The sequence below is a fragment of the Lepidochelys kempii genome, chromosome 3, assembly GCF_965140285.1.
Source record: "Lepidochelys kempii isolate rLepKem1 chromosome 3, rLepKem1.hap1, whole genome shotgun sequence".
Taxonomy (NCBI): Eukaryota; Metazoa; Chordata; order Testudines; family Cheloniidae; genus Lepidochelys; species Lepidochelys kempii.
In genome coordinates, this window is record NC_136382.1 from 131,891,524 (window position 1) to 131,919,457 (window position 27,934).

Below are 27,934 nucleotides of genomic sequence, written 5' to 3' on the forward strand. Positions count from 1 at the left end.
AATGTGCAGTGACAGTCAAAAAAAGCTTAACAGTGTTAGGAGCTATTAGGAAGGGAATAGATAATAAGAAAATATCTTAATGCCACTATGTAAATCCATGGTATGCCCAGTCCCTGAGTACTGCATGCAGTTCTGGTTGCCCCGTCTCAAAAAAGATATATTAAAATTGGAACAAGTAAAGAGAAGGGCTACAAAAATCTTTGGGATATGGAACAACTTCCATATGATGGGGAGATTAAAAAGACTAACTATTCAGCTCAGAAAAGAGACAGCCCAGAGGTGGGATGTGATAGAGGTCTCTAAAATCATTAATGGTGTGGAGGAAGTGTTATTTATCCCTTCATGTAACACAAGAACCAGGGGTGATCCAAATAAATTAATATACAGCAGGTTTAAAACAAACATAAGTACTTCACACAACATGCAGTCAGCCTGTGGAACCCCTTCCCAGGGGATATTGTGAAGGCCAAAAGTGTAAATGAGTTACAAAAGAATTAGATAAATTCGTGGAGAATAGGTTCATCGATGGCTATTAGCCAAGATGGTCAGAGATGTAACCCCATGGCCCTTAATCTCCAACTGCTATAAACTGGGATTGGACAGCAGGGAATGAATCACTTGATAAATGCCCTATTCCGTTAATTCTCTCTGAAGTATCTCGCACTGGCTATTTATAGAAGATAGGTTAGTGGGCTAGGTGGACCATTGGTCTGACCCATTACAGCCATTATTATGTTACTATTTTGTGATTTTTTGGACAATCAGTTGATTAGACGTAGTGCTTCCTGTTCAGATCTTTACGTGGATAAAGGCACTTGCACCATTCTTTGGCCTTGGGTGGATCTCCAGGGAGAGTAAGTCCTAAAGTGAAGAACTCTTCACCCAAAACATCTTGATAGAAACATCTGAGAGTTTGTGTGATTATTCTTTGAAGAATACATTTGTAAAACAAGGCATTGTAGAGTTTAATGTTTCTCTTAATGGCTCCAGAACCATTTTATTTGGTTTACAGGTAAAGAGATTTTTTTCTCTTAGCCGTCAGCTTCGCTGGCTGACATTGGATATTAGTCAACCTGAGTTTTTGGGGTCACATGTCATGACCAGTAATAAAGATTTTGCATCTGGAACTTAAGTCCTTCGCTGGTTCTTACAGCAACAAATCTCACTTGCTCTCAGTAGCTATATTGACCCTGCTACATGATCAGCAGTAAAAAGTAGTAAAAATTATTTTTGTCAGTAAGACAAGCAGATGTGACTCAATATATACATCTGTTGAGTTAGAAGTTTCCATTTTTACATAATCCTCCTCCTCTACCCTAAATGTGCTTTAGTTCTGTTTGTGTGTGTAAGTATATATTTACCATTTTTTGTTTTTATCCTCTTAACTTCTGGGACACTCAAAAGAGATTTAATATTATTCAAATAAAAAGTTTCATCCTTATTATAGACCACCTATATCATGTGTTGACTATTTTTCTGTAATTCCAAGTCTCTGTCAGCGATGGTTGCCACCAGTGAAGGGTTTGTACGTTATTGGCCCAGCCTTCTGCATGAAGGTTCCTATACGGAGACTTTTACAGACTTTGGCGGCTCTCTGTGCAGTTTTCTAACAGCTGTTAAGGTATAGTACAAATTTTGTTTACATCAAAAGTATTAATTTGATTGCTAACTTAGAAACAGGAAAGAGTATTTGGAGCATCAAGTCTTAAACCCCTAGGAACTTTAATAAACTAAACAGTTGCAGAGTGAGCTATGTGACCTCATTATGGATAACTTCACAGAACTGTCAGAGAGGCGATACCACCGTGAGTGAAAGCAAGATCCCTTTCCTCACAAAAGTTCCAGAATATGACAAACACGAATAGAGAATTATTTTGTGCATGAGCTTGTTAAACGGGATATATTTTTTTTATAAATCCTAGTTTAGAAATTAGATGTAAGAGGAGTAAACTGCAAAGATAAAATGGTGGTAAGACTACTTGTATTCTCTTTTTTAACCTGTTACATTTACTAAGGAATTGTGAATTTTTTTCACTTAACTAAATGAACAGTTACACGTAAGTGTTTCAGATGACAGCAGATTGACCCTGTTGGAAAATTTTTACCTGTATTTTGCAACTTCTAAAACCTGGCACATCTGAAGTCTAATTTAAATAAAATGATTTTCCTTTTAGGGCAGAATTATTATATTTATATGTAACATTTTTTATTAGCAGTGAGTATTAAAAAATCCCCAAACAACACATATGTTTCTTGTTTAACTTAAAAAGTCTAATAAAATAATTAAGCATCTGTCAGAAAATGAAAGCAATTGAAAGTGTGTGTGCAGGCACCTCAGACTTTGAAGCACTAGACTTGCTAAACTGAGACTCAGGAAAAGTTCAAATGGACTTTGAGAAGCATTTTGAGAAGTGTAAACATTTGTTTGAAAACATTACATGGAATTTTAGCTTTGCAATTTTTGTTGACTGAAATGCAATTCCATAGGTGAAATCTTGTGCAGTGTTTAGAAGATTAATCATTGTTGAACTCCAGTTTAATATTTGTTTGATACAGACTTCTTTCAATACTTCTAAGTAATGTGTCTTTCACAGTATGGGCTATATTCATCTCTCATGTAACACCATTGAAGTTAATGACTTTGCACAAGAGGTGAGCCTGTCCCTGTCCTCTCCACTACTGTTGCCAAATAGTGCTGCATTTCGTTTAACAACAATGTGGCATCTTTTACAAACACTACATTCGCTATTACTGAAATCATTTTTAAAAGATACTGAAATAAGTCTCACAACATAGTCTGATGGATATTTTCTTATGCAGTTAGTTGTGATGTGTCCTACTTAGTTAGGTTAGGGCACTTCAGTGAAAACAGCAAGCTACCCATGGAAATAAATTTTTGTTATAGAGCAGAGCAGTTCCTAGTAAGAAGATTATGAAAATGAGCATTAAGTTCACAAATAATAGTTGTTAAAAATGTTCATTAAAGGTGGACTATTTTTGTGATCAATAAAACAGTTTTTCAGAAAATGTGGTAAAATATTAATTTAAACATGCGTAACCTAACAAATATATTATGTGCTATATGCCATAATTTTAGCCTTGGAAGAACTATAAATAGTTGTTAAAAAGCACTACATCTGATACATTTCAGTTTTTATGTAATGCATTATAATTTCCAGGTAAAGAGCACGGCCTATTGAAAAGCTGACATTTTTAACCAAGTGAAGTTTTTCCCAGGCTTTTACAGCCAGCTGAGCTTTAAATTAATTTGCTGGAAAACATGTTTCATACTATATCTCTGCTAGCCCTCGTTTTCTTTATAGGATGGCTATGTTCCCAGTCCTGTTTTTCTCCTGACCTGGTACAAATAATCCTTATTTGACAGTAATTGTTGCTGAAAGTTGGTGGTGTGTCTTTTATGTGTCTAATGTAGACATTTTTACTTTTTGTTAGGGAGGAAGTTTTGTTTTATCATCTTCAAGGGGCCAGCTAGTTCGATTGATACCAGACAGTTCTGGTAAGATCCATCAGCATGTCCTGCCACAGGGACAGGGCATGTTTTCTGGAATTGGCCGAAGAGTCTCCTCTCTCTTGGGGATTTTGTCTCCTAGTAATGATGCTGCGGTAAGTTCAAGAAATAGATTATTATAAATAGATTTTTTTTTTAAAAAATTATAATGACGTGTTCCAACTTGTCTCACTCCTTCCTTCCCCTTTCACTCACTGCTACTTAAGGACATACTGTACCAGGATACAGAACATCTGAAACCCACTCCATACCAATTATATTCACTAAGGCTTAAAAAAGAAATACTTTACTGCAGTGGTTTTCAATCTATTTTCATTTGTGGACCCCTAAAAAATTTCACATGCAGGCGGAAATCCCTTTGGAAATCTTAGACATAGTCTGTGGATCCCAGGTTGCAAACCACTGTTCTTTAGTAACGACAACCTTTCGCAGACCTCTTCGACATAGTCTGTGGACCCCTAAAGAAAACCACTGCTTGACAGCACTGATGTAAACAGAAAGGAATAATTATCTTGCAACTGTTTTTAAATTTCCTCAGAAATCATAGCATCAGTGTGCTCATTAAATGATCTGCATCCAGTATGATCACTTGGACTTAGTCCTCAACATGATTTATGTTCCAAAATTAGTATTTCTTATGCTTCCCAGAAGATTCCCTGCACTGCGTTTGTCAAACACCAAGTGGCTTAAAGCCTAGAAAACTGGAGTCTACTACTGTTCCTCCTATTCATTTGTTATAGATTATCCCTGTGGTAATTGAATGTCAAAAGCAAACTATACTTGGTGTCCTATCTAGATTTGGTATTTCTCAACAGCCTGTGGCCCTTTGTTTATTTCGTGGAGTGGCCTTACACAACATATTGTCTTCCTTTCTGGTCCATACCAGACTTGAACTAGCAGTTTAATTGCTGAGTGCTTGTGTATTTTTTAAGATTTTCATGATAGGAAGACTAATTTAAGTTAATCAAAAGAAACTTTAGTGTGTGCTTTATTGTGCAGTATTATCATTCAAGTCAGGAAATGCCAAAGTTAAGGTTGTATGCAGTGTAGTGGTACTTGTATATTCCAAGAATCTTTAATTATATGTTCACTTACCATATATCAAATATAACATACAGTTTTCTATAAAACTAGATGTGTGGCATTTTGTAGTTTTGTATATATGCTCTGCTTATGCTGACAGTCTCTGAAAGTCACTTACATACAAGATGAGCCCCATACAAGGTGAGCGATGAATGAAGCAGGCCCTGTGTCATTTGCTGCATGTTATATATTATTCACTTTTCAAGGTTATATGGACATCTATTTGTATTATTTGTGACTTATTTTGTGATTATATTGTCATGCATATCCATAAGGAAGGACATAATTTAACTTGCATGTGAATATTAACTTTGGCATTTTCTGATTTGAGTTCTTAACCGTACAACTCATATTAAAAAAACCCCAAAAACCTGTTAAGTTACGCATCACCAAAACATCCTATCCCATGCATCTTACTAGAGTCATAGGAAAAGGTACCCTTTTGTCTATCTGAAGAGCTGCAGTTTTAACATTCAAATGCACAAAGACTCATGCAGTCGCTTCTGTGGAGACCTTGCCTCATTTCTTGTGCATCTATAGCACGTTTACTTTATTAGGCAAATGTTCTTTCAGGTCCTTGCATCCCCAAAGCACAATTTTTAAAGTGTACATTGACCTATAGCTTGGTGTACACTTGAGATGTGCAGAGAATGGTGCAGGCAAATTGAATGACAATGGAGAAACTATTAGTAACTCATAGGTTCTCCCTAGATAAAGAGATGCCAGTGGTTGTGGGTCATCCTCAAGTTTTGTATGTGAATTTTACAAAAGCTGGAGAGGAGCATGAGATATATTTTTTCTATTTTTTTTTAATCCCATAAAATGACTTCCATCTGGAATTATTTTGATGCTTAAATTTTGTATCATAGTTAAAGCAGAGATTGTAAACTCTTTCGGGCAGGGACCATTTTTTTATCCTGTGGTTATATAGCCCCTTGCACAATGGGGTTCTGGTCCATGAGCAGGGCTCGTAGGCACTACAGTAATACAAATAATAATTGTCAAATTGAGCATCCATATGTCTTATCAGATTGAGTGGAGTGGCACAATATATCAGAATAGTAAGAACATACTTTAACTGACAGAGCTTGCTTTTTTTTTTTTTTTTATTAAATGCAGCTTTCTAGTGTTCTTTGGGACAAAGAGAGATCAAGCTTTTATGCACTGACCAGTTCAAATCTAAACAAATGGGAGATAGACGATTCTACTGAACGTCAAGTTCTCAGCTGGGATATCAACAGAATCCTTAAAGAACACATCACAGATGCAATTTGGGTAAGAAGCAGTACACTTGAAAAATAAAATGACATTGGTAGTTAGCTGATTTATTTCTGTCGCTATAAATTAGTGTCTTTTACAGGGCTCTGAAAGTAACTATGAAGATATTAAAGGAGGAGTCAATGTTCAGTATTTGGATTTGCAACGAAACCGGTAGGCATGAGCATTCTGCCTAGCAAGAGATGAACCATATGCTGATTTGATAAGTGCTTTCTATTTTCCTACATTGTTTTATATGCAAATTATTGGAATTTTAATTACTCTGAATGCTGTTGGGGACAAAACAGGCACCTCAGTGCAAATAACTAATTGTACTAGATGTGATGGCATTAGTAACTAGTAATTAAGTTTTAAAAATTCTTCACCCAGAATAACTCTATTAAGGTTCTGTCATTTCATGATAATTTTCTTTGCAATGTTTTTTTCCAGGAGGCTGGGTAAGCCAAATATAACTTCTATATAACTTGAAAATAACTGGTCTGTGGCTTCTATTGGTATTACTTAAACAACGTGATGGGAATTTAGTTTTCCACATATTTTCAGTGTCTAGAAACCATTGTTGCATTAAGAGCATTAAAACAACAAAATACTCCATATACCCCCTTACTGTTTTAAGTTAGAGACTAAAGTTCCTGTTTAATAAAAAAGACACTTTTCTAATACTGTTGGATACCTAAAAATATTATTTATGTAGCGTTCTACCTATGTTCCTGTTTTCTGAACCATGGTGCATGTACTAATGGCATGTTGCTTTTTCAATGAATAGTGATGGACTGGTAATTTTGGCTGCAGCATGGCATCTTGGAGACAGTCCATGTCTCACCTATTACACTCTCATAACAGTGGAGGATAAAGGTTACCACATGTCTGATGATGTTGTTGTGGAGGTTACCCAATATAATCCACCTTTTCAGGTATGGAGTCATTGGACCTTTGCTCTAACGTGAATTTGGAATTAGTCTTGAAAATAATGTATATAGGCAACATTTTTGTGTGTGTGTTTTATTTTCATCAGAATTAATATAAACAGCTTTTGATGAGAGCAATACGTAAAGTTCAATGTAAAATATTTAAATTTCATGTAAAATATATAAAGTAAAAACGCACAGAAACTCTCTCCTTTTTCAAAGTGTTATTGCTGAGATATTCCATACTGTTTAGGTTTACTATCTTGCCCTCTACATACTGCCATCTATGTCTCTGTTGTAAGCAGTTTTATTATAAAATCAATTTTGCATGAATTATGAAGTAATTCATCCTCAGGGTCTTGAATCTGAAGGAAGAGGCTGAAGGAATTTTGCTGAAAATGGACAGCTAATACAGAAAAATTAAGAGTAAAACTTAGAGCAGCGATTCTTAACTGGGGGTCTTTGGCCTCTTGGGGGTCTGCGAGCCATTTCAGGGGGGTTGCAGGGCCTGTGGCCAAAGCCCCAAGCCCCGGCACCCCCCATGGGACCAAAGTCCTGGTGCCCTGGCACTCCCCCTGGGACTAATGCCCCGAGTCCATGGGCAGATTTGGGTGGTTATGAGGGGGCATTGCCCCCCCAAACTGCAGTGCCTTACCCAGAGTAGGGAAGTCATGGGGGCAGCTCCATGCCTGCCCCACTTCCTTCTCTCCTCCAGCCCCCGAGGCCCTGCCCCCTGGCCAGGTTGGAGGCTGTAAGCTGGAGCTGGGCAGTGTGGGGCAGCTGCTACTCTGGCTGGTGCCATGTAGCTGGCAGCCATGGTGTTCCCCTGTCGTCTCCTCCTTCTGCTGCTGGTGCCTGGGGTTGCCCCCTTTGACTGCTTACGTAGCTGGTAAAGGAGAGCAGCAACCGCAGGGTGGGGAGGCTCTCCAAGCACATAGCCCCTAGCTACCCCTCTCCCTGCATTCTGAGCTACTCCCCCCTGCCTACACACAACACCTAGCTACCCCCTGCCCTCTGAACAGTTTTCAAACTTTTTGAGCTGAGCCACCCCCTTTGAGTTATAATCCCCCCTCCCCCCCGCCCCGACAACCCAGACAGGCTGGGTGGCCTGCTGAGGTGAGTAGCACTCCCTCCCTGCCCCATCCCCTGCCAATAGAAGTCAAACTACTCCTATGCTTGAGGGCCCGGCGGACGGAGCCCTAAGTCCCCCCACACTGGGCCCTGGTGTTTTTATAGCTTGTTGGGGAAAAAGAAAGAAAAAGGTTGAGAACCCCTGACTTAGAGGTTAAAAACTATTGTTGAGGTAGCTTTTAATTTTAAAGCTTGATCTTTGTCTTTTTAGAGCTTTTAAAGCAGTTAAATAATATTGAGTAAGAAGAAAAAAGGATACTTGAAGAGCATTTCAGCCAAATATGAATCTTGTCTTTATTTTAAAATGAATCTTTTGTGAGATTTGGGCAGTACCTGATTACATGGATTTATATGCCATAGATCAGTGATGTTCAGACCTTAGTAGTTCAGGAGCCGAATTAGCAATCAGCATTTCCCTAAAGAGCCTCAGTAGTGTGAATTCATTGTTTCATTTACTATAGTACTATATTTTTATTTTTAAACAGTATGACAGGGGAAATATAATATTCTCACAGCAAAATGACTAACTAACTATTATTTTATCAGCTACAATTGGTTAATAAGATAGTAGAAGCATCCTGTTTGGTTAATAACTTAGATTGGTTAATAATTAAATCAGTGTTTTAATATCATGTGCTGCAAAGAGCTGCAGTAGTCTCATTAAAGAGCCACTTGTGTCTCATGAGCCTCAGTCTGAGTATCACTGCCAGAGATTGTTTTATAGGGTATCTTGTGCTGTATATATTGAACTAATTTTCTAATCTGCAGTTGCTGCTTTATTTTTTGTACCTTGTACTGATGCTCAGCAAAGCCAGCTGAAGGTTCTGAATTCCAGCTAATATCACCAGTATACATACGCTCTTGCCCCCTCAGATGCATCATATGCTCAAAAAAGAGGCTTTGCCTCTGCTGCTGTCTGGCTTGTTGATATTTTGGAATCTCATACTTTTGATTAGAACTGAAAAACCAGACCAGATTTGAATTTAAATTTCCTCGCTTCTGATGGGGTTATTTTTTTTGGTCAGAATCTTAGCTTTTAAATAATGTGTATATAGTCTGTTATCTGATACATCAGTCTGCTTTACTAGCCTCTCTAATACCAATAATCTTGAATATCTCTGATTAATTAAACCCATCTATAACTAGTTTTCAGCGATCAAATCTTTAATTACAGATGTTCTGAAGATTTCTAACAGAAATCTGCAAAGTGTGCTTAAAATATATTTGCTTACACAACTGACACTTCACAAAAAATGTTTCATGAAGTGTCAATGTCTCTTTAATTAAGCTTTTATGTTCATGAATATTAGCTTTGACCTAACTTTATAAGGCTGGTATTTTTTCCATGGTGTCAATTTTCAAATTGGCTCTTACATTAGGAGGAGTGTCTGATGGCTGCTGAATTACTGATTTGTTCATCTCTTTTCTATCCTGGTGAAAATATACCTCTATCTCTTTTGGAGTTAGCAGGTAGATAAAACAGATCTTAAGTATTCAAAGCAAATTAGAAATAGAAACTGGGATCCTTTTAAAATAAATTTGTGATAGATGTCTGTCATGTTAAAATTAAGAAAAGGAAGATATTCATGTTTGTACAACTTTTTGAACATTTTTAAAATGCTGTATTAAGTGTTAAATATTGTTTATTTGTATATTCTGTCATTCTTCTGGACACTTGTAGTCTGAAGAACTGATGTGCTGTTTCGTGGTCCCAGACTTCTTTAACCATGCTGCCTACCTGTACACTGAAGATGAGGTCTTTGCTTGTTCAACTGGAACTGGAAGAATTTCTTTACCACAGGAGAAAATTATATTTGGTGCACAAGGTAATAGCAATAGGAAACTTAATTTGTATTAACTCACTTAGTTAACCATATTGACAAAAAAATTCTTCTTTGATTTTAATTATTTCCACACTGCATTTAGATTGAGCTATCTGTTTTGGCATTCTGTTCCTTCATTCAAGGATCCCCAGTTACCTCAAAACTAAAACTGAGGCAGCATGGGCTGATGGAATGAACAAAGGTTTGGCAGTCAAAGGTCTGAACTCTAATGCCAGTTGTTGCCGCTAGTTCTTTCTCTGACCTGCAACCAGTCACTTTGCTTCAGCTTCCCTGTCTGTGAAATGTATAAGGATAATTTGTTTGTGCACACAATTTTGAATATATATGTAAGTGCTGAGTACATTTTTATTCATATACTGCTTGAAAAAAGTCTGGGATTTTACTCTAAAAATGGGATTGAAACTCGCTTGAGAGGAGACAGACGGAAAATGAAAATAAGATGATATTGTGTAACTGTACATAGGAGCTCTATTTTTAAATACCACCAAATCTTGCTTATTCAGATAAACTTTAAGGTCAGAACGAACCATCATGATCATGACCTCTGGCACATTGCAGGCCAAAGAAGCTCTCCCACCCACTCGTATAATAGATCCCTAACCTCTGGCTGAGTTATTGAAGTCCTCAAATCATGATTTAAAGACTTCAAGTTACAGAGAATCTATCAAAAAGAAAAGGAGGACTTGTGGCACCTTAGAGACTAACAAATTTATTTGAGCATAAGCTTTCGTGAGCTACAGCTCACTTCATCGGATGCATTCAGTGGAAAATACAGTGAGGAGATTTATATACACAGAGAACATGAAACAATGGGTGTTACCATACACATTGCTGCTCACAAACCGGGTAGAATTAGTGAGGGAAGCAAAAGTGGATGGGAATCTGGGAGGCAGTGACCATGAGTTGGTTGAGTTCAGGATCCTGACGCAGGGAAGAAAGGTAAGCAGCAGGATACGGACCCTGGACTTCAGAAAAGCAGACTTCGACTCCCTCAGGGAATGGATGGCCAGGATCCCCTGGGGGACTAACCTGAAGGGGAAAGGAGTCCAGGAGAGCTGGCTGTATTTCAAGGAATCCCTGTTGAGGTTACAGGGACAAACCATCCCGATGAGTCGAAAGAATAGTAAATATGGCAGGCGACCAGCTTGGCTTAATGGTGAAATCCTAGCGGATCTTAAACATAAAAAAGAAGCTTACAAGAAGTGTAAGGTTGGAAATTTGACCAGGGAAGAGTATAAAAATATTGCTCGGGCATGTAGGAATGATATCAGGAGGGCCAAATCGCACCTGGAGCTGCAGCTAGCCAGAGATGTTAAGAGTAACAAGAAGGGTTTCTTCAGGTATGTTGGCAACAAGAAGAAAGCCAAGGAAAGTGTGGGCCCCTTACTGAATGAGGGAGGCAACCTAGTGACAGAGGATGTGGAAAAAGCTAATGTACTCAATGCTTTTTTTGCCTCTGTTTTCACTAACAAGGTCAGCTCCCAGACTGCTGCGCTGGGCATCACAAAGTGGGGAAGAGATGGCCAGCCCTCTGTGGAGATAGAGGTGGTTAGGGACTATTTAGAAAAGCTGGCCGTGCACAAGTCCATGGGGCCGGACGAGTTGCATCCGAGAGTGCTGAAGGAATTGGCGGCTGTGATTGCAGAGCCATTGGCCATTATCTTTGAAAACTCGTGGCGAACCGGGGAAGTCCCGGATGACTGGAAAAAGGCTAATGTAGTGCCAATCTTTAAAAAAGGGAAGAAGGAGGATCCTGGGAACTACAGGCCAGTCAGCCTCACCTCAGTCCCTGGAAAAATCATGGAGCAGGTCCTCAAAGAATCAATCCTGAAGCACTTGCATGAGAGGAAAGTGATCAGGAACAGCCAGCATGGATTCACCAAGGGAAGGTCATGCCTGACTAATCTAATCGCCTTTTATGATGAGATTACTGGTTTTGTGGATGAAGGGAAAGCAGTGGATGTATTGTTTCTTGACTTTAGCAAAGCTTTTGACATGGTCTCCCACAGTATTCTTGTCAGCAAGTTAAGGAAGTATGGGCTGGATGAATGCACTATAAGGTGGGTAGAAAGCTGGCTAGATTGTCGGGCTCAACGGGTAGTGATCAATGGCTCCATGTCTAGTTGGCAGCCGGTATCAAGTGGAGTGCCCCAAGGGTCGGTCCTGGGGCCGGTTTTGTTCAATATCTTCATAAATGATCTGGAGGATGGTGTGGATTGCACTCTCAGCAAATTTGCGGATGATACTAAACTGGGAGGAGTGGTAGATACGCTGGAGGGGAGGGATAGGATACAGAAGGACCTAGACAAATTGGAGGATTGGGCCAAAAGAAATCTGATGAGGTTCAATAAGGATAAGTGCAGGGTCCTGCACTTAGGACGGAAGAACCCAATGCATAGCTACAGACTAGGGACCGAATGGCTAGGCAGCAGTTCTGCGGAAAAGGACCTAGGGGTGACAGTGGACGAGAAGCTGAATATGAGTCAGCAGTGTGCCCTTGTTGCCAAGAAGGCCAATGGCATTTTGGGATGTATAAGTAGGGGCATAGCGAGCAGATCGAGGGACGTGATAGTTCCCCTCTATTCGACATTGGTGAGGCCTCATCTGGAGTACTGTGTCCAGTTTTGGGCCCCACACTACAAGAAGGATGTGGATAAATTGGAGAGAGTCCAGCGAAGGGCAACAAAAATGATTAGGGGTCTGGAACACATGACTTATGAGGAGAGGCGGAGGGAACTGGGATTGTTTAGCCTGCAGAAGAGAAGAATGAGGGGGGATTTGATAGCTGCTTTCAACTACCTGAAAGGGGGTTCCATAGAGGATGGCTCTAGACTGTTCTCAATGGTAGCAGATGACAGAACGAGGAGTAATGGTCTCAAGTTGCAGTGGGGGAGGTTTAGATTGGATATTAGGAAAAACTTTTTCACTAAGAGGGTGGTGAAACACTGGAATGCGTTACCTAGGGAGGTGGTAGAATCTCCTTCCTTAGAAGTTTTTAAGGTCAGGCTTAACAAAGCCCTGGCTGGGATGATTTAACTGGGAATTGGTCCTGCTTCGAGCAGGGGGTTGGACTAGATGACCTTCTGGTGTCCCTTCCAACCCTGATATTCTATGATTCTATGAGAGCGATCAGGTAAGGTGAGTTATTACCAGCGAGAGGGCAGGGTGGGGTGGGGGGGACCTTTTGTAGTGATTATCAAGGTGGGCCATTTCCAGCAGTTGACAAGAACGTCTGAGGAACAGCGGAGGGAGGGGAATAAACATGGGGAAATAGTTTTACATTGTGTAATGATCCATCCACTCCCAGTCTTTATTCAAGCCTAAGTTAATTGTATCCAGTTTGCAAATTAATTCCAATTCAGCAGTCTCTCTTGGAGTCTGTTTTTGAAGTTTTTTTTGTTGAAGAATTGCCACTTTTAGGTCTGTAATCAAGTGACCAGAGAGATTGAAGTGTTCTCCGACTGGTTTTGGACTGTTATAATTCTTGACATCTGATTTGTGTCCATTTATTCTTTTAAGTAGAGACTGTCCAGTTTGCCCAATGTACATGGCAAAGGGGCATTGCTGGTACATGATGGCATATATCACATTGGTAGATGTGCAGGTGAACAAGCCTCTGATAGTGTGGCTGATGTGATTAGGCCCTATGATGGTGTCCCCTGAATAGATGTGACACGGGCATGATGAATAGTTGGCAACGGGCTTTGTTGCAAGGATGGGTTCCTTGGTTACTGGTTCTGTGGTGTGTGGTTGCTGGTGAGTATTTGCTTCAGGCTGGGGGGCTGTCTGTAAGCAAGGATTGGCGTGTCTCCCAAGATCTGTGAGAGTGATGGGTCGTCCTTCAGGATAGGTTGTAAATCCTTGATGATGCATTGGAGAGGTTTTAGTTGGGGGCTGACGGTGATGCTAGTGGCGTTCTGTTGTTTTCTTTGTTGGGCCTGTCCTGTAGTAGGTAACTTCTGGGTACTCTTCTGGCTCTGTCAATCTGTTTCTTCACTTCAGCAGGTGGGTATTGTCGTTGTAAGAATGCTTGATAGAGATCTTGTAGGTGTTTGTCTCTGTCTGAGGGGTTGGAGCAAATGCAGTTGTATCGTAGAGCTTGGCTGTAGACAATGGATTGTGTGGTGTGGTCTGGATGAAAGCTGGAGGCATGTAGGTAGGCATAGCGGTCAGTAGGTTTCTGATATAGGATGGTGTTTATGTGACCATCGCTTATTAGCACCGTAGTGTCCAGGAAGTAGATCTCTTGTGTGGACTGGTCCAGGCTGAGGTTGATGGTGGGATGGAAATTGTTGAAATCATGGTGGAATTCCTCCAGGGCTTCTTTTCCATGGGTCCAGATGATGAAGATGTCATCAATGTAGTGCAAGTAGAGTAGGGGCATTAGGGGACGAGAGCTGAGGAAGCGTTGTTCTAAGGCGTAAAAATGTTGGCATACTGTGGGGCCATGCGGGTTCCCATAGCAGTGCCGCTGATTTGAAGGTATACATTGTTCCCAAATGTGAAATAGTTGTGGGTAAGGACAAAGTCCAGCCACCAGGTTTGCCGTGACATTATTGGGGATAGTGTTCCTGACAGCTTGTAGTCCATCTTTGTATGGAATGTTGGTGTAGAGGGCTTCTACAGCCATAGTGGCTAGGATGGTGTTTTCAGGAAGATCACCGGTGGATTGTAGTTTCTGCAGGAAGTCGGTGGTGTCTCGAAGATAGCTGGGAGTGTGCTGGTAGCATAGGGCCTGAGGAGGGAGTCTACATAGCCAGACAATCCTGCTGTCAGGGTGCCAATGCCTGAGATGATGGGGCGTCCAGGATATCCAGGTTTATGGATCTTGGGTAGCAGATAGAATACCCCTGGTCGGGGTTCCGGGGTTGTGTCTGTGCAGATTTGTTCTTGCGCTTTTTCAGGGAGTTTCTTGAGCAAATGCTGTAGTTTCTTTTGGTAACCCTCAGTGGGATCAGAGGGTAATGGTTTGTAGAAAGTGGTGTTGGAGAGCTGCCTAGCAGCCTCTTGTTCATATTCTGACCTATTCATGATGATGGCAGCACCTCCTTTGTCAGCCTTTTTGATTATGATGTCAGAGTTGTTGCTGAGGCAGTGGATGGCATTGTGTTCTGCATGGTTGAGGTTATGGGGCTTTTCCACAATTTCAGCCCGTACACGTCGGCGGAAGCACTCTATGTGGAAGTCCAGTCTGTGGTTTCAACCTTCAGGAGGAGACCATCCAAAATCCTTCTTTTTGTAGTCTTGGTAGGAAGGTCTCTGTGGGTTAGTATGTTGTTCCGAGGTGTGTTGGAAATATTCCTTGAGTCGGAGACGTCGAAAATAGGATTCTAGGTCACCACAGAACTGTATCATGTTCGTGGGGGTGGAGGGGCAGAAGGCAGAAATTCACCATTTATACTTGTTTAAACCTGCAAGTGATCCCTGTTGCAGAGGAAGGCTTCTCTGCAAACCAAATAAGTCTCTCTCTCCACGTGGAAATTTCATTCCACTTTTCATCAAAGATTTGAGTGGAGCACTGTAGTGAGGTCTGCTATTAGTATTTTATAGTACAGTTCTTTTACTAGGATAGGATAGTGTATAACCTAAAATAAAGGTGGACTTACTTTAATATGTGAGACTATTTTATAAATCTGTGCTTTAGATTTTTTCGAAAATTAGGTTTGTTTGCTTAGTTATTACCTCATATCATTTGGTAATCTGCAGTGGGTCTTATCGTTTGTTTGAATGATCAAGTCTGTTGTGAAGTACTGCTGTTAGCTGGTTCATGGGAAAACTTAGTAAATGTCTACATGAAGATAAAGCTATGAATGCAGCATTATATGATCATTTTATTTATTAAATGTCTGTTTTTCTTTCCCGTTAGGAGATAGCATTTTAGGAGCAGGTTGCTACACCGGAGTTCCCATTTTTTTCACCAGAAGAAGTGGGCTTGTGGCCATCTTTTCTAGGGAAAATGTATCTGTGCTTCCTGAAGACCTTGAGGATTCCCTGTCATCTTCTGTAGCTGGACCAAACAATGAGGTAATATTTAGTATGAAAATTCAGAATCTCATAACGCAAAAGGAAAGTGTGCCTAGAGTTTACTCACATTTTCATTCACAGAAAATTTTAATTTTTTAATAGATCTAGCTGAAAACAAATTTTCAAAACCCAGAACAATTTTTAGAATATTTTGAAATTCCCAGTCAAATTGATATTTGTCAGCCAGCTCTACTCATTTGAATAATGTGCTATTTTAATTCTCCTTTTTTATCTAGTAACCAACTCTTTAGAATGGAAAAAAGTTTTTTCACATGTCCATATTTAACTTTTATACAATATGCATTTACTTAAAATCTCAGATTAGTTACCTAGTCAAGAATATTTTTCTAAAGTAGAATCTTTTGCTCAAAATTTTTTAGAGAGGGATGGAAGCTGGGTTTTTAGTATGGGGCTGACCAGTTCTTTAGTTGGCTAATAACGAAGAATGAATTGGTCATTATCCCATTTATCTTACCCTCTTGGGTCAGTTGCTGTAGTAGTACTTCATAATGGAGGGATCTTATGACCATTGCTTTGGCTAGATCAATCTGTACAGCTTCTGAACTGTGATCCTGTTACCTTTGCCCCCAGTCTCTTTTTTGTTGTTGTTGTGATCAGCAAGGACATCCCACAGGAATAAAAACTTTAGATGTTGGCATGTCTATTTTAATCTTAAACCACTGTTGTTTTTAGAAGGATTACTGTCCTTCCATAATGAGGTTTGTATTTGCCTATCTGTCCTTCCGTCAAAATTTTTATTTTACGTTTCAGGGTTCTGCATTTGATGCTACCAGTAGAATGGAGATTATAGCACAAGAGGATAAAACTAAATTATTGAAAGCTGCTTTTCTACAGTACTGCAGGTATGAGGAGTCACTATGTCGATATAGTAGAGAGGGCAAGTTTGTTTTTAATTAAGGGATTCTCTTGATAAAAATAAAATTCATGCTGATTAATTAAAAATCACCATGTACCCATGTTTAATATATTCCTTTTCTAGAGAAGTGTGTATACATCTTGGACACTGTTGAGTAAATTGTTGTTGACAATTTTTTTTTGACTAGCTGTTTTATTTACCCTGAAATGCTTTTCAGATTGGTTGAATTTTTCTGGATTTTCAACACACACATCCCACGTCCCCCAAAAAACCAAATCAACCGAACAAACAAAAAACCCACAAGAAATTGGTTAAAATGTTGAGTTTGGTTTTCAAAAACATTTCAGTTTTTATTTTTTTGTGGTTAAAAAAAATCACGAGATTTTGTAAAAAGAACCAATTTTAAAAAAAATATTATTGCATGAAATAATTGGCATTCTTGAACCAGCTAGACAGTGATCCATGTTAGAAAGGAGCAGACTTGTATAGTCATTTTTACAGTTATAACCTACCAGAGCTGGTATTAATCATCTGACTGACACAAAGTAAAGCTATTTCAAGCTTAAAATTTTGTGTCTGTTCTCTCTGTAACTGGCATTGGTGAAGAAAGTTAGGGAAGAATGTAAATAAAATGAATAGTCAGGATTTTTCCATTTAAATTTTCAGTATTTAGAAGATATTTTTTATACAGTGCCATGAATGTGCATAGTGCTTCTCAAAACATAGTCATTGCCCTGATGAATGTATGATCTAAATTGACAAAAACGAGAGGAGGAGATAAACACAGGAAAGGGTGGAGTGACCTAAGGGTGAAAACAGTAAGTAATCTATAAAACTATAAAACTAAGCCTCCTAGAATAGAGGTTGGAGAAAGGACTTCGAAGAGAGGAGGATGGAGGCATGGAAGAGAGAGTCAGAAAGAGGGTTCCAGGCATAAGAAAGACCTGCATGAGAGAGACCGATATTTGTGTGGGAGAAGTGCATGAACGGGACTGTCAGGCAGAGCAAAGAGATAAGAAATTGAGTTGTGGAGATCCTTAAAATGCAAGGAGGAGGACCTGAATTAGTCTGGGAAGAGAGAAATCTTTGAGCTCCATTCTTGGTGTAGAAAGTTGCAACCAGAGAGGTGAATTGGGGGAATTGATTTGTGACAGCAGGTTGAGCAAGGGTATTAGTAAGAGAACAAGAGACAGAATGGAAGCTGTGATGAGGGAAACCGAGTGAAAGTGAGACATTATTTGGAGAAAGATGATATTGGATCAAATGGTACCAGATATGAGAAGGAATGGATAACCTGAGCCATGGTAGGTGACACCTAAACGAATACGTTGCCTCAGTTTTTAATAAGGATAATGAGGAATTTGGGAGTAGAGGCAAGGTGGATAATGGAAACAAGGATATGAAAGTAGAAATGACTACATCCGACATGAAACTCAAACTCAAACAGCTTAATGGGACCAAATCAGGGGCCCCAAATAATCTCTATCCAAGAATATTAAAGGAACTGGCACATGAAATTGCAAACCCAGTGGCAAGGCTTTTTAGTGAATCCTTAAACTTGGTGGTTGTACCCTATGACTGGAGAATTGCTAATATAGTACCTATTTTTAAGAAAGTGGGGGAAAGGTGATCTGGGAAACTGCAGGTCTGTTAGTCTTACCTCAGTAATATGCAAGGTCTTGGAACAAATGTTGAAAGAGAAAGTAGTTAATTATATAGAGATAAATGGTATTTGTGATAAAATACAACATGGTTTTACGAAAGTTGAATTTTGCCAGACCAGCCTGATCTCTTTCTTTGAGAAGATAACTGATTTTTTAGACAAAGGAAATGCAGTAGATCTAATCTACCTGGATATCAGTAAGACATTTGATACAATTCCAAATGGTAAATTATTAAATTGGAGAAGATGGGATAAATATGAGAATTGAAAGGTGGACGACTAACTGGTTAAAGGGGAGACTACAATGGGTCATATTGAAAGGTGAACTGTTAGTTTGGAGGGAGGTTGCTAGTGGAATTCCTCAGGGATCGATCTTGGGACCAATCTTATTTAACATTTTTTTATTAATGACCTTGGCACAAAAAGTGGGAGTGTGTTAATAAAATTTGCCGATGACACAAAGATGGGAGGTATTGCCAACATGAAGGAGGACTGGAATATCATACAAGAAGATCTGGAGGACCTTGAAAACAAGAGTAATAGAAATGGGATGAAATTTAATAGTGCAAAGTAATGCACTTAGGAGCTAACAAGAATTTTTGCTATAAGCTGGGGACATATCAGTTGGAAGCAACAGAGGAGGAGAAAGACTTGGGTGTATTGTTTGATCATAGGATGACTATGAGCTGCCAATGGGATGCAGCCATGAAAAAGGCGAATGCAATCCTAGTATGCATCAGGGGAGGTATTTCCAGTAGAGAGAGGAAAATGTTATTGCCATTATACGAGGCACTAGTGAGACCCCATCTGGAATACTGTGTGAAATTCTGGTCTCCCATGTTTAAGAAAGACAAATTCGAACTGGAACAGGTGCAGAGAAGGGCTTCTAGGATAAGAGGAATGGAAACCCTACTTATGAGAGGAGACTCAAGGAGCTTGACTTGTTTAGCCTAACCAAATGAAGGCTGAGGGGAGATGTGATTGCTGTCTCTAAGTATATCAGAGGGGTAAATGCCAGGGAGGGAGAGGAGTTATTAAAGTTAAGTGTTGCTGTTGACACAAGAACAAATGGATATAAACTGGCCATTAACAAGTTTAGGCTTGAAATTAGACCAAGATTTCTAACCATCATAAGAGTGAAATTCCGGAATAGCCTTCTAAGGGGAGCAGTGAGGGCAAAAAACCTCACTGGCTTCAGGATTGAGCTTGATAAATGTCTGGAGGAGATGGTATGATGAGAGTGCCTACAATATCATGTGGACCATCTGCAACTGATAGTAGCCCCCAATAGCAAGCCAAGAGGAGCATTTGACACATACATTTTTTTTTAATTAAAAAATTGTGTGGGCTGCTCCTGTTAGCTTGGCTACTGGAAAGACATTCAGCATGCATAGCTAAACATCAGGGTTTTTTTGGTCAAAAGTGACTGTAAATTACTTACCCATCAGTAAAATAGATAATACCCCTTTGAAATAGGTAATTATACTGAGATGCTTTTTAAAAACTCAGGTTAAAGGTGGTCAGTACAAACAGTGTTAGCAATTATAACCTACAAATTTCATAAAAAGGATAGTAGAAAACACTGCTAGTTGTGAGAATTTTTAACATTTTGGCCACTTCTGATTAACTTTGTTTTATGCAGCCTTTCTCGTTTATTTCAGAAAAGATGTAATCAGTGCACAGAGCATGGTTGTTGAGCTCTTTCCACCAAATGCAGACCTGGATTCTGATACTGAACTGGATAGAGCTGTAATTCAGATCAGTGTAGACTTAGTGGATGACTACCCTGCATCTGACCCACGATGGGCTGAATCTGTACCAGAAGGTAAGGCTTAATATTATTTGGGGGTTTATATGTTTATATGTTGATTGCACCACTTGGACATTTCTTTCCCTACCCTCACTCCTTCTTCCCAAACTAATCACCAACAACCTCCCCACAATTTTTGCTATGCGCTCTCAAGTGTACTTTCATGGAGGTAAAGAGGCTTTTGCCTTTGACCACTGTGTTTCCGCCTAGCAACCTCTACTCTAAATAGCTCCTTTTCACTCCTTTTAGTGCTGATGTTTCTCTAGTAATGCTAAGAAGAGAGGATGGTAGCAGTTGCTGCAGGGGGAGCTACATGCAAAGGCTAAGTGCCACTTTCTTACCTCCCCAACCCCTGCTGGAGGAATCTCGTGTAGGTGAAGCACTAAAGCAGGCCACCTTGTGATCAGACACTCCTTCCTGAGCAACTACCCATGAGAAGAGACCTTCCTTTATATCTCCCGGCAGCAGTTACCCAGAGCTGAGCATGGACTTTGCTGGAAGTTTTATATGTAGCATGTATGGACAAGTGATGCTTTTTTTGCTGTCATTTCTACCTGGCAATCTATAAGAAATTATGAAATATCAAATACTAAATTTTTAAGGATTGATAACATATTGAAAAAAAGGCATTATCTGTATTAATTTCCTGCTAATGCAAAAACTTAAGTTGATTAATCTATAAATACTTGAAAATAAAAATAAAATCCTGATAAGCCTACTCATGATGGAGACTGCAGACGCAACTGTTCTTGTGAGTTTCACATCTTAGCTGTCTTCTGATAATAGAGTATGTAGAAGTTGTGAGAATTCTAAAGCAATAAAAAGGTACAGTGGAGCTCTACTGGGATGTCAATCACACAGATATACCCAAAGAAGCTTCCACTCCACTCACTTGTTCCTTAAATTCTTTGCTACTTTGTGTCCCAAATATTACCAGGATCCTGGGATTCAAACCCTGAGGGAAAGGAGTGAGCTTGGGCCAACCATATTTAAAACAGCATTACATGGCTACATCTGGGGGTGAAGGAGAGGGAGCAATTTCCTTTTGCTTTGCTAAGCCCATATGTGCATGGAATGTACAATCTGTGCAGTGGTGGAGGTGCTTTAGGTCTTTTATAAACCCTTTAATCAGGATTCAGATAGTTATCTTCATTTTAATGTTGTCTGTCTTCTGTATTTATATATTTGTTTTATTTATATTACAGAAACTTAGTTTTAGGTTGTGTTTTCAGTCTTTTAATACCAAAACAAGGTGATCTGATTTAAAAAAAAAAAAAAGTCCAGTCTTTGTGTATTGGTTTTTGTTAGTATCAGATATGTTCTTTTCAAGGGTTTGCTCTTATTCGTTTTTTTTTTTGTAATAATTAAAGACAGAAAAGCTGCAAAATGTAAGAGATCTTAAATTCCATCTTGCAATACCATGGACTTTATAAAAAGTGCTCTTAGCTAAAAATCTTGTCTTCTCACACACGCCTTTCAGAAGCAGCTGGTTTCAGCAATACATCCCTTATTCTCCTTCATCAGTTGGAGGATAAGACGAAAGCCCATTCCTTCTTCATTGACTTTCTTCATCAGGTACGGTCCTAAAATTCTGGTGGCATGAACACTTACATTTTTTATATTATATTAATCATTTTTTGCATATTGCTTAACATTTTTTTAATAAAAGGTTGGCTTATTTGAACGTCTGGGCAGTTTTCCAGTAAGAGGGATGCCAATGACAACTCGATTGTTGCTCTGTGAACATGCAGAAAAGTTATCAGCAGCCATTGTTCTCAAGAACCACCACTCCAGACTGCCAGACTTGGTGAACACTGCTATATTGATTGCTTTAAACAAAAGGGAATGTGATATTCCACAAAGTCTTACCCCTGCAGATGTTTTCTTTAGAGAGGTAAGACGAGGAAGTCTCCTTGATTAATTGGAACCATTTTCATGATGAATTGTTGTGTTGTAAAAACTGAAATACATTCATGTGTAATATAAGACTTTATTCTTCTAAAACAAATTTAACTTTCCGGAATTCTCCTGTTAAGACTTTATTGGTAGCATTTTCTCTCATTTTAAAACATGACTTTTTGCATGCATCTGCGACTAAAATATGAATCCTGACTGACATCCTATGGCTAGAGTAAAACTAATCTGATCTCCAACAAGTTCAGCTATAGGAAGGATGAAAAGACTGCCATGTTTTCCCTTCTCATCAGAGAATTGTATCCTAGGATTGCCATGTTACAGGAGAGCACTGAAGGACACTAATGCCTTCTAGCTAGGCCTCTTTCTCATAAAGCTTTCTCATGTCCTCATCTCTTCATTCCCTTCTTGGAATGAGTTGTAACCACTCAGTGCCTTTCACTATAATATATTGCTCTCTCTGATGCAGTATGTCTAATCCAATTAATCAATTACATTTTTAAGGCAAACATTCCAGTTGTACTACATTCTGGTTGTGTCCAGTTTACATTGATTTCCTCTTTAATCTTAACAATGTGCAATAAAATGTTTAGATTTAGTTTTAGATGAATTATGTACAGAGTATTAATAACTAGTGACTGACTGATTTCTCCCTAGGAGAAGTGAAAAGTGGTGTCAGCAGTGGAGAAAATAGGAATTGTGATACCTGATTGAAACAATTGTCTGTGTTGTCTATTATCCTTTTCCTGACAGTAGTCAGCACCACATGTTTCAGAGGAAGGCACAAGGAGCCCCATAATGGACAATGATGGAAAAACCTCCACATATGGGGAGTTTCTTCCTAACCCAATTGTTTTGTGTCCAGAAGTGAGAGGGCCTATAACCCTTAAAAAAACCAAACCAAAACTCAGCTAAAATAACTGGATGTTTTCAATATCCATATAAATGTTAAATACTTTTTTGTGTTCCGGTAGGCTGTTTAATCAAGGTCCTGTTAATATTTCTGTTTTCATAGATAGGAATCATTTGGCTCTCACACATCACCTGATAATGGGTAGGCTTGTGTTCAGTACAAATATTTTTGTATGTTTTACAGGTATCCCAGATAGATACGATCTTTGAATGCTTATTAGATCACGAGGAGCAAATCTTGAAGGATACACCAATTGAATCCATTGAATGGGCCCAGATAGTTGTCGATGTGAATAACATCATAAAGGTATCAAATTACATTGATTAAGGGAAACACTCAAGAAAAAAACCAAGACCAGAATTTAGCAAGTTGAGTCCAACCCTACTTTCTGAGTATTAGTAAGCAAGGAAAAGTTGTCGAGAATGCAGTATTGTTTTATAAAAACAGGAAAGAGAAATAAAGAAAACATAAGAATTATTTCTAAATATAAAATTATAGAAATGTAGGACTGTAAGGGACCTTGAGAAGTCATCAAGTCCAACCCACTGCTCTGAGGCAGGATCAAGTAAACGTAGACCACTGCTGATAAGTGTTTGTGCAACTTGTTTTAAAAACTTCCAATGATGGGGATTGCACAGACTCCCTTGGAAGCCTATTCCAGACCTTAACTACCCTTATAGTTGGAAAGTTTTTGCTAACATCTAACCTAAATCTCCCCTGCTGCAGATTAAGCCCATTACTTCTTAGCCTTCCTTAAATGGACCTGGAGAACAATTGATCAGTCATTTATAACAGCCCTTAACATATTTGAAGACTATTATCAGGTGTCGTTTTCCCCCTCCCCAGTCTTTTCTCAAGATTAAACTTGCCCATTTTTAAAAATATTTCCTCATAGGTCAGGTTTTCTAAACCTTTTATCATTTTTTGTTGCTCTCCTCTGGGGCCTCTTAAATTTGTCCACATCGTCCCTGGAGAGGAGCGCCCAGAACTGGCCACAGTATTCCAGCTGAGGCCAGTGCTGAGCACCACGAAGGCTGGATAGAGCCGACAGTTACCTTCCGTGTCATGTGGACAACATTCTGTTAATATACCTCAAATTATATTAGCCTTTTTTGCTACTGCATTACATTGCATTACGCTGTTAACCCCCAGATCCTTTTCAGCAGTGCTATCCTCCTTACCAGTTATTATCCATTTTGTAATTGTGCATTTGATTTTTCTTTCCTAAGTGAAGTAATTGTATGTCAGTTTTCCCACGTGATTAATAAGAAAAAGGACTTGCAATGTTGAAAACAAAATCAATAAAGAAGGCATATCTGGACAGGAAACTTCAAGAAATACTTTGACTTTGCAAATCTAATTTTACGTTTGTCCTTTATGTAGGCTACATAAATATCAAATGCCATGTGCAAGACTATCAAGGTACTAATAAACAATGTATAATGTAGGATTTTATTATATGGATATTACTAATAGAATCATGTAAACTTCTGGACCTGCTCAGTCTATAGTAGAAATTAATAAGCTGCAAGAGTTAAGAAAAGAAAACAAAACAAACCCCAGTGCCATATATGGAACCCTTTTTAACAAGGCTTTTACTTCAGCCAGCCCAAATATTGGAAGAGCAGAGTGGAAGGATAGGGTAAAAAGTACAGAAAACTGTAATTTGCATTTCTTGGCTGAACAAAAACCATGGAATATGTATTAGTTGTTTAATAACAAATGAGTACTACTGATATTAAAATAAGTTAGATGGTTTCATGGTAGAGTTAGATGGTTTCATGTATAGTACAGGAATCATTTGTGGTTGTGGATTCAGTCACAGGAAATCCTTGACTACTGCTCAATAGAGTAACCTGGGTAGTTCTCATAGACAAGATGGCCAAATAAAAGAACTAGCCATTAATTAATATGAAAGTGCACAAAACAAGTTTTAAGAAGGATCCGTTAGGTGCCTCATCTTCCTTTCAGCATCCAAGCACAGTGTTAAAAGGAAATACGTAGGGAAATTCACAAACAGGGAAAAATAAAACTCACCAGTTGCCTGTCTCACTCCTTATGCATTCTGTAGTAGTTTATACAAATACAGTAGTATTTCTCTCAACAAGAGGGACAAAACACTTACTGAATATGACCTTGTTAGTGGCAGTATCACAAAAAAGGGAAAATATCCAAAACAGCTTAATCCACATTTAATCCATCCCGCAATGCCAACACAAGGCATACTCAGTCTGACTACTTTACATAAAGTTAATGTCCATCATCTGTTTAACAATATGACTTTTTGACTCCGCTTCTAGAAGTGTCATACTAGATAAAAGCTTTCTGAACTTTCTGGGCTGGCATGGATATATTCCAGAAATATAGGATCACATTCCAAGATATTGTCAGAACAGAGTAACACAACTGTAGCGAACCATATGTGATTTTGGCCTGTAGTGTTATCTTGAGATCCAATTTCTCTCAGAATTCTGGCAGAAACCAAGTGCTTAGGTAGCTCAAGCCCCAGAAAATCAGAGGCACTGATCTCAATAATGTGTCAAATCACCCACTTTGGCCTTCTTTCTCCCTGCTAAGTCCCAGGAGTCTAATCTTTGTTATGATGGGCCTGATGACCTGATTCAGTCTCAGTTCCCTTTTGTTCCACTACATCTGTCCTGCCCAATTACTAGAGCTCAAACATTTTTCCTGATTTATTTCACCCCAGTTTGTCCATTTGACAGAGCTTTGTGTAAAGGTGTACTTCTGTATTGATCAGTTTCACTTCTTCCTGGTCTCATGAACAAGCACATGATATCAGGCACTCAAGCACTGTTGCGAAAGAGCTTATAATGCACATACTTCTCCAGGCATTTAAAGAGTCTGCTTAACAGTAAGAGCAACTCATGAATTGTTGCTGTTTCAGTAGGTGGGCTTGGAAAGTCTCTCCTTTCCCAAACTCCTGCAGGGAGGCAGAAAGGAAAGTAATGAAAAGCATGGTCATGTTGGTTTAACCACCTCTTTACCTTACCATGGATCCAGAAGAAAGGTGGAAGGAGATGCACTTAGGCTCACGATCACCACCAGATCTTCTGATGGAGCTGAAGGAGGTTGGATGCCTCCACAGACGTAGAGGTGGCAAGATGAACCCCTTCACAGAGCTGGGAAGCACCGAAATTAGTGTAAAATAGTAATGGGGGGGGCCCTCCATTTGCTGGTGGAACCCTTAATAGTCTCTAGAAGCTAGCATGGAGGTGGGAGTCTTGTGGGGGATTGCCACCTTTACTTTGCATCCTTTTAGCAGGAAGGAGATGATGAAGTGATGGCCATGAACTGCAGCGGTGCACAGGAGCAGGAAGAAAGACCAGTAAAGACCAGGGGTATATAGTTGGCCACATCCTCTGAGCTCAGGAGGCAGCTGAAGTACTGGGGTGGGATTGAGGGTACATGGTGACTGTCCCTCTTGAACTACTTGTCATGGGAACCTTAAAAGTAGCAGGATGGCTAGCAGCCTGGGGGAGACTATTGATAGCAGATGTGCATGATAGAGAACTTACAGCTCCTGCGCATGTACATTAATGCTCCTTGCTAGGCCTCTGCATACTCTTCTGCTGTTTGTGAGTTGTATGCAGCAGTAGAGGGTGAAAAAAAATTAACATGGGAAAAACGTGATTGAAAGAGAAAATGTGGCAGGAGTGCTTAAGCAAGTATACTTCTCAAGTTTGTAAAATTGACCGGATTTTAAGGTGTCCATTTAATGTTGTACAGGATGTGCTACAAGCTGCCAGCCAGTATCGCCAGTCTAGAGCCTCTTTATATAAAACAGGAGAGCTCCCGGAAAGAGAACCTGAATATGTTCCATGGACAGGTGAGAATAGTGAAAATGTTAGGCAAATTAATATCGGTTTTAAAACATTAGCAAATACTGTTCATGTGTTTCAGAACATTTGACTGTATCCTCTGAAGTCTTTGCTTTAGCTCGAACTGTGAATATTAAACTGGACAGTGCTGTTATGCTCTCTTCTAAGCTTGTATGTAGATATGCATATGGATAGTAGAACCTAATGGTTTAGTTTGTGGATGGGTGGTTGGTTTCTCCATTACTGATGATATTCCTTTAAGCTCGTTGCACTGCATACTGAGAATCTGGCTACAAAACAAAGGTGCCAAAAGTTGAGAGGCAGAACTAATCTTTGTTTTCAGACTATCCTGATTCCAGCTGACAAGATCATGATTTTTTTGTCTAACTTTTAAAATAAAGCATATCTTACTCTATTTAAAACAGGTGGATAGAGTTCAAGGCCCCCTGTCAAGAGTAAAAAACTGACAGTTGCTCACTTTGCTTCTTTGTTGAGTTTCAGAGTAACAGCCGTGTTAGTCTGTATTCGCAAAAAGAAAAGGAGTACTTGTGGCACCTTAGAGACTAACCAATTTATTTGAGCATGAGCTTTCGTGAGCTACAGCTCACTTCATCGGATGCATACCGTGGAAACTGCAGCAGACTTTATATATACACAGATAATATGAAACAATACCTCCTCCCACCCCACTGTCCTGCTGGTAATAGCTTATCTAAAGTGATCATCAGGTTGGGCCATTTCCAGCACAAATCCAGGTTTTCTCACCCTCTCCCCCCAACACAAATTCACTCTCCTGCTGGTGATAGCCCATCCAAAGTGACAACTCTTTACACAATGTGCATGATAATCAAGTTGGGCCATTTCCTGCACAAATCCAGGTTCTCTCACCCCCTCACCCCCCTCCCAAAAACCACACACACAGACTCACTATCCTGCTGGTAATAGCTCATCCAAAGTGACCATTCTCCCTACAATGTGCATGATAATTAAGGTGGGCCATTTCCAGCACAAATTCAGGTTTTCTCACATCCCCCCCACCCCCATACACACACAAACTCACTCTCCTGCTGGTAATAGCTCATCCAAACTGACCACTCTCCAAGTTTAAATCCAAGTTAAAC

The 27,934-nt window shown here is 39.4% G+C and overlaps 1 protein-coding gene across 3 annotated transcripts in view; it reads left to right on the top strand.

Moving 5' to 3' along the window:
• The window catches only part of NUP133 (nucleoporin 133), a 69,333-nt gene that overhangs the window by 13,204 nt on the left and 28,195 nt on the right, over nucleotides 1-27,934 (top strand). For 2 of the 3 annotated variants that reach the window (XM_073338052.2, XM_073338053.2), the window contains exons 5-17: nucleotides 1,490-1,621; nucleotides 3,454-3,624; nucleotides 5,732-5,887; nucleotides 5,973-6,043; nucleotides 6,657-6,804; nucleotides 9,611-9,755; nucleotides 15,640-15,797; nucleotides 16,569-16,660; nucleotides 19,999-20,162; nucleotides 21,628-21,722; nucleotides 21,817-22,041; nucleotides 23,158-23,280; nucleotides 26,722-26,821. In XM_073338052.2, coding sequence (XP_073194153.1) covers nucleotides 1,490-1,621; nucleotides 3,454-3,624; nucleotides 5,732-5,887; nucleotides 5,973-6,043; nucleotides 6,657-6,804; nucleotides 9,611-9,755; nucleotides 15,640-15,797; nucleotides 16,569-16,660; nucleotides 19,999-20,162; nucleotides 21,628-21,722; nucleotides 21,817-22,041; nucleotides 23,158-23,280; nucleotides 26,722-26,821 — 1,780 coding nt within the window. The remainder of the gene's footprint in view (nucleotides 1-1,489; nucleotides 1,622-3,453; nucleotides 3,625-5,731; nucleotides 5,888-5,972; nucleotides 6,044-6,656; nucleotides 6,805-9,610; nucleotides 9,756-15,639; nucleotides 15,798-16,568; nucleotides 16,661-19,998; nucleotides 20,163-21,627; nucleotides 21,723-21,816; nucleotides 22,042-23,157; nucleotides 23,281-26,721; nucleotides 26,822-27,934) is intronic. The other variant, XM_073338054.2, reaches the window with a different exon arrangement.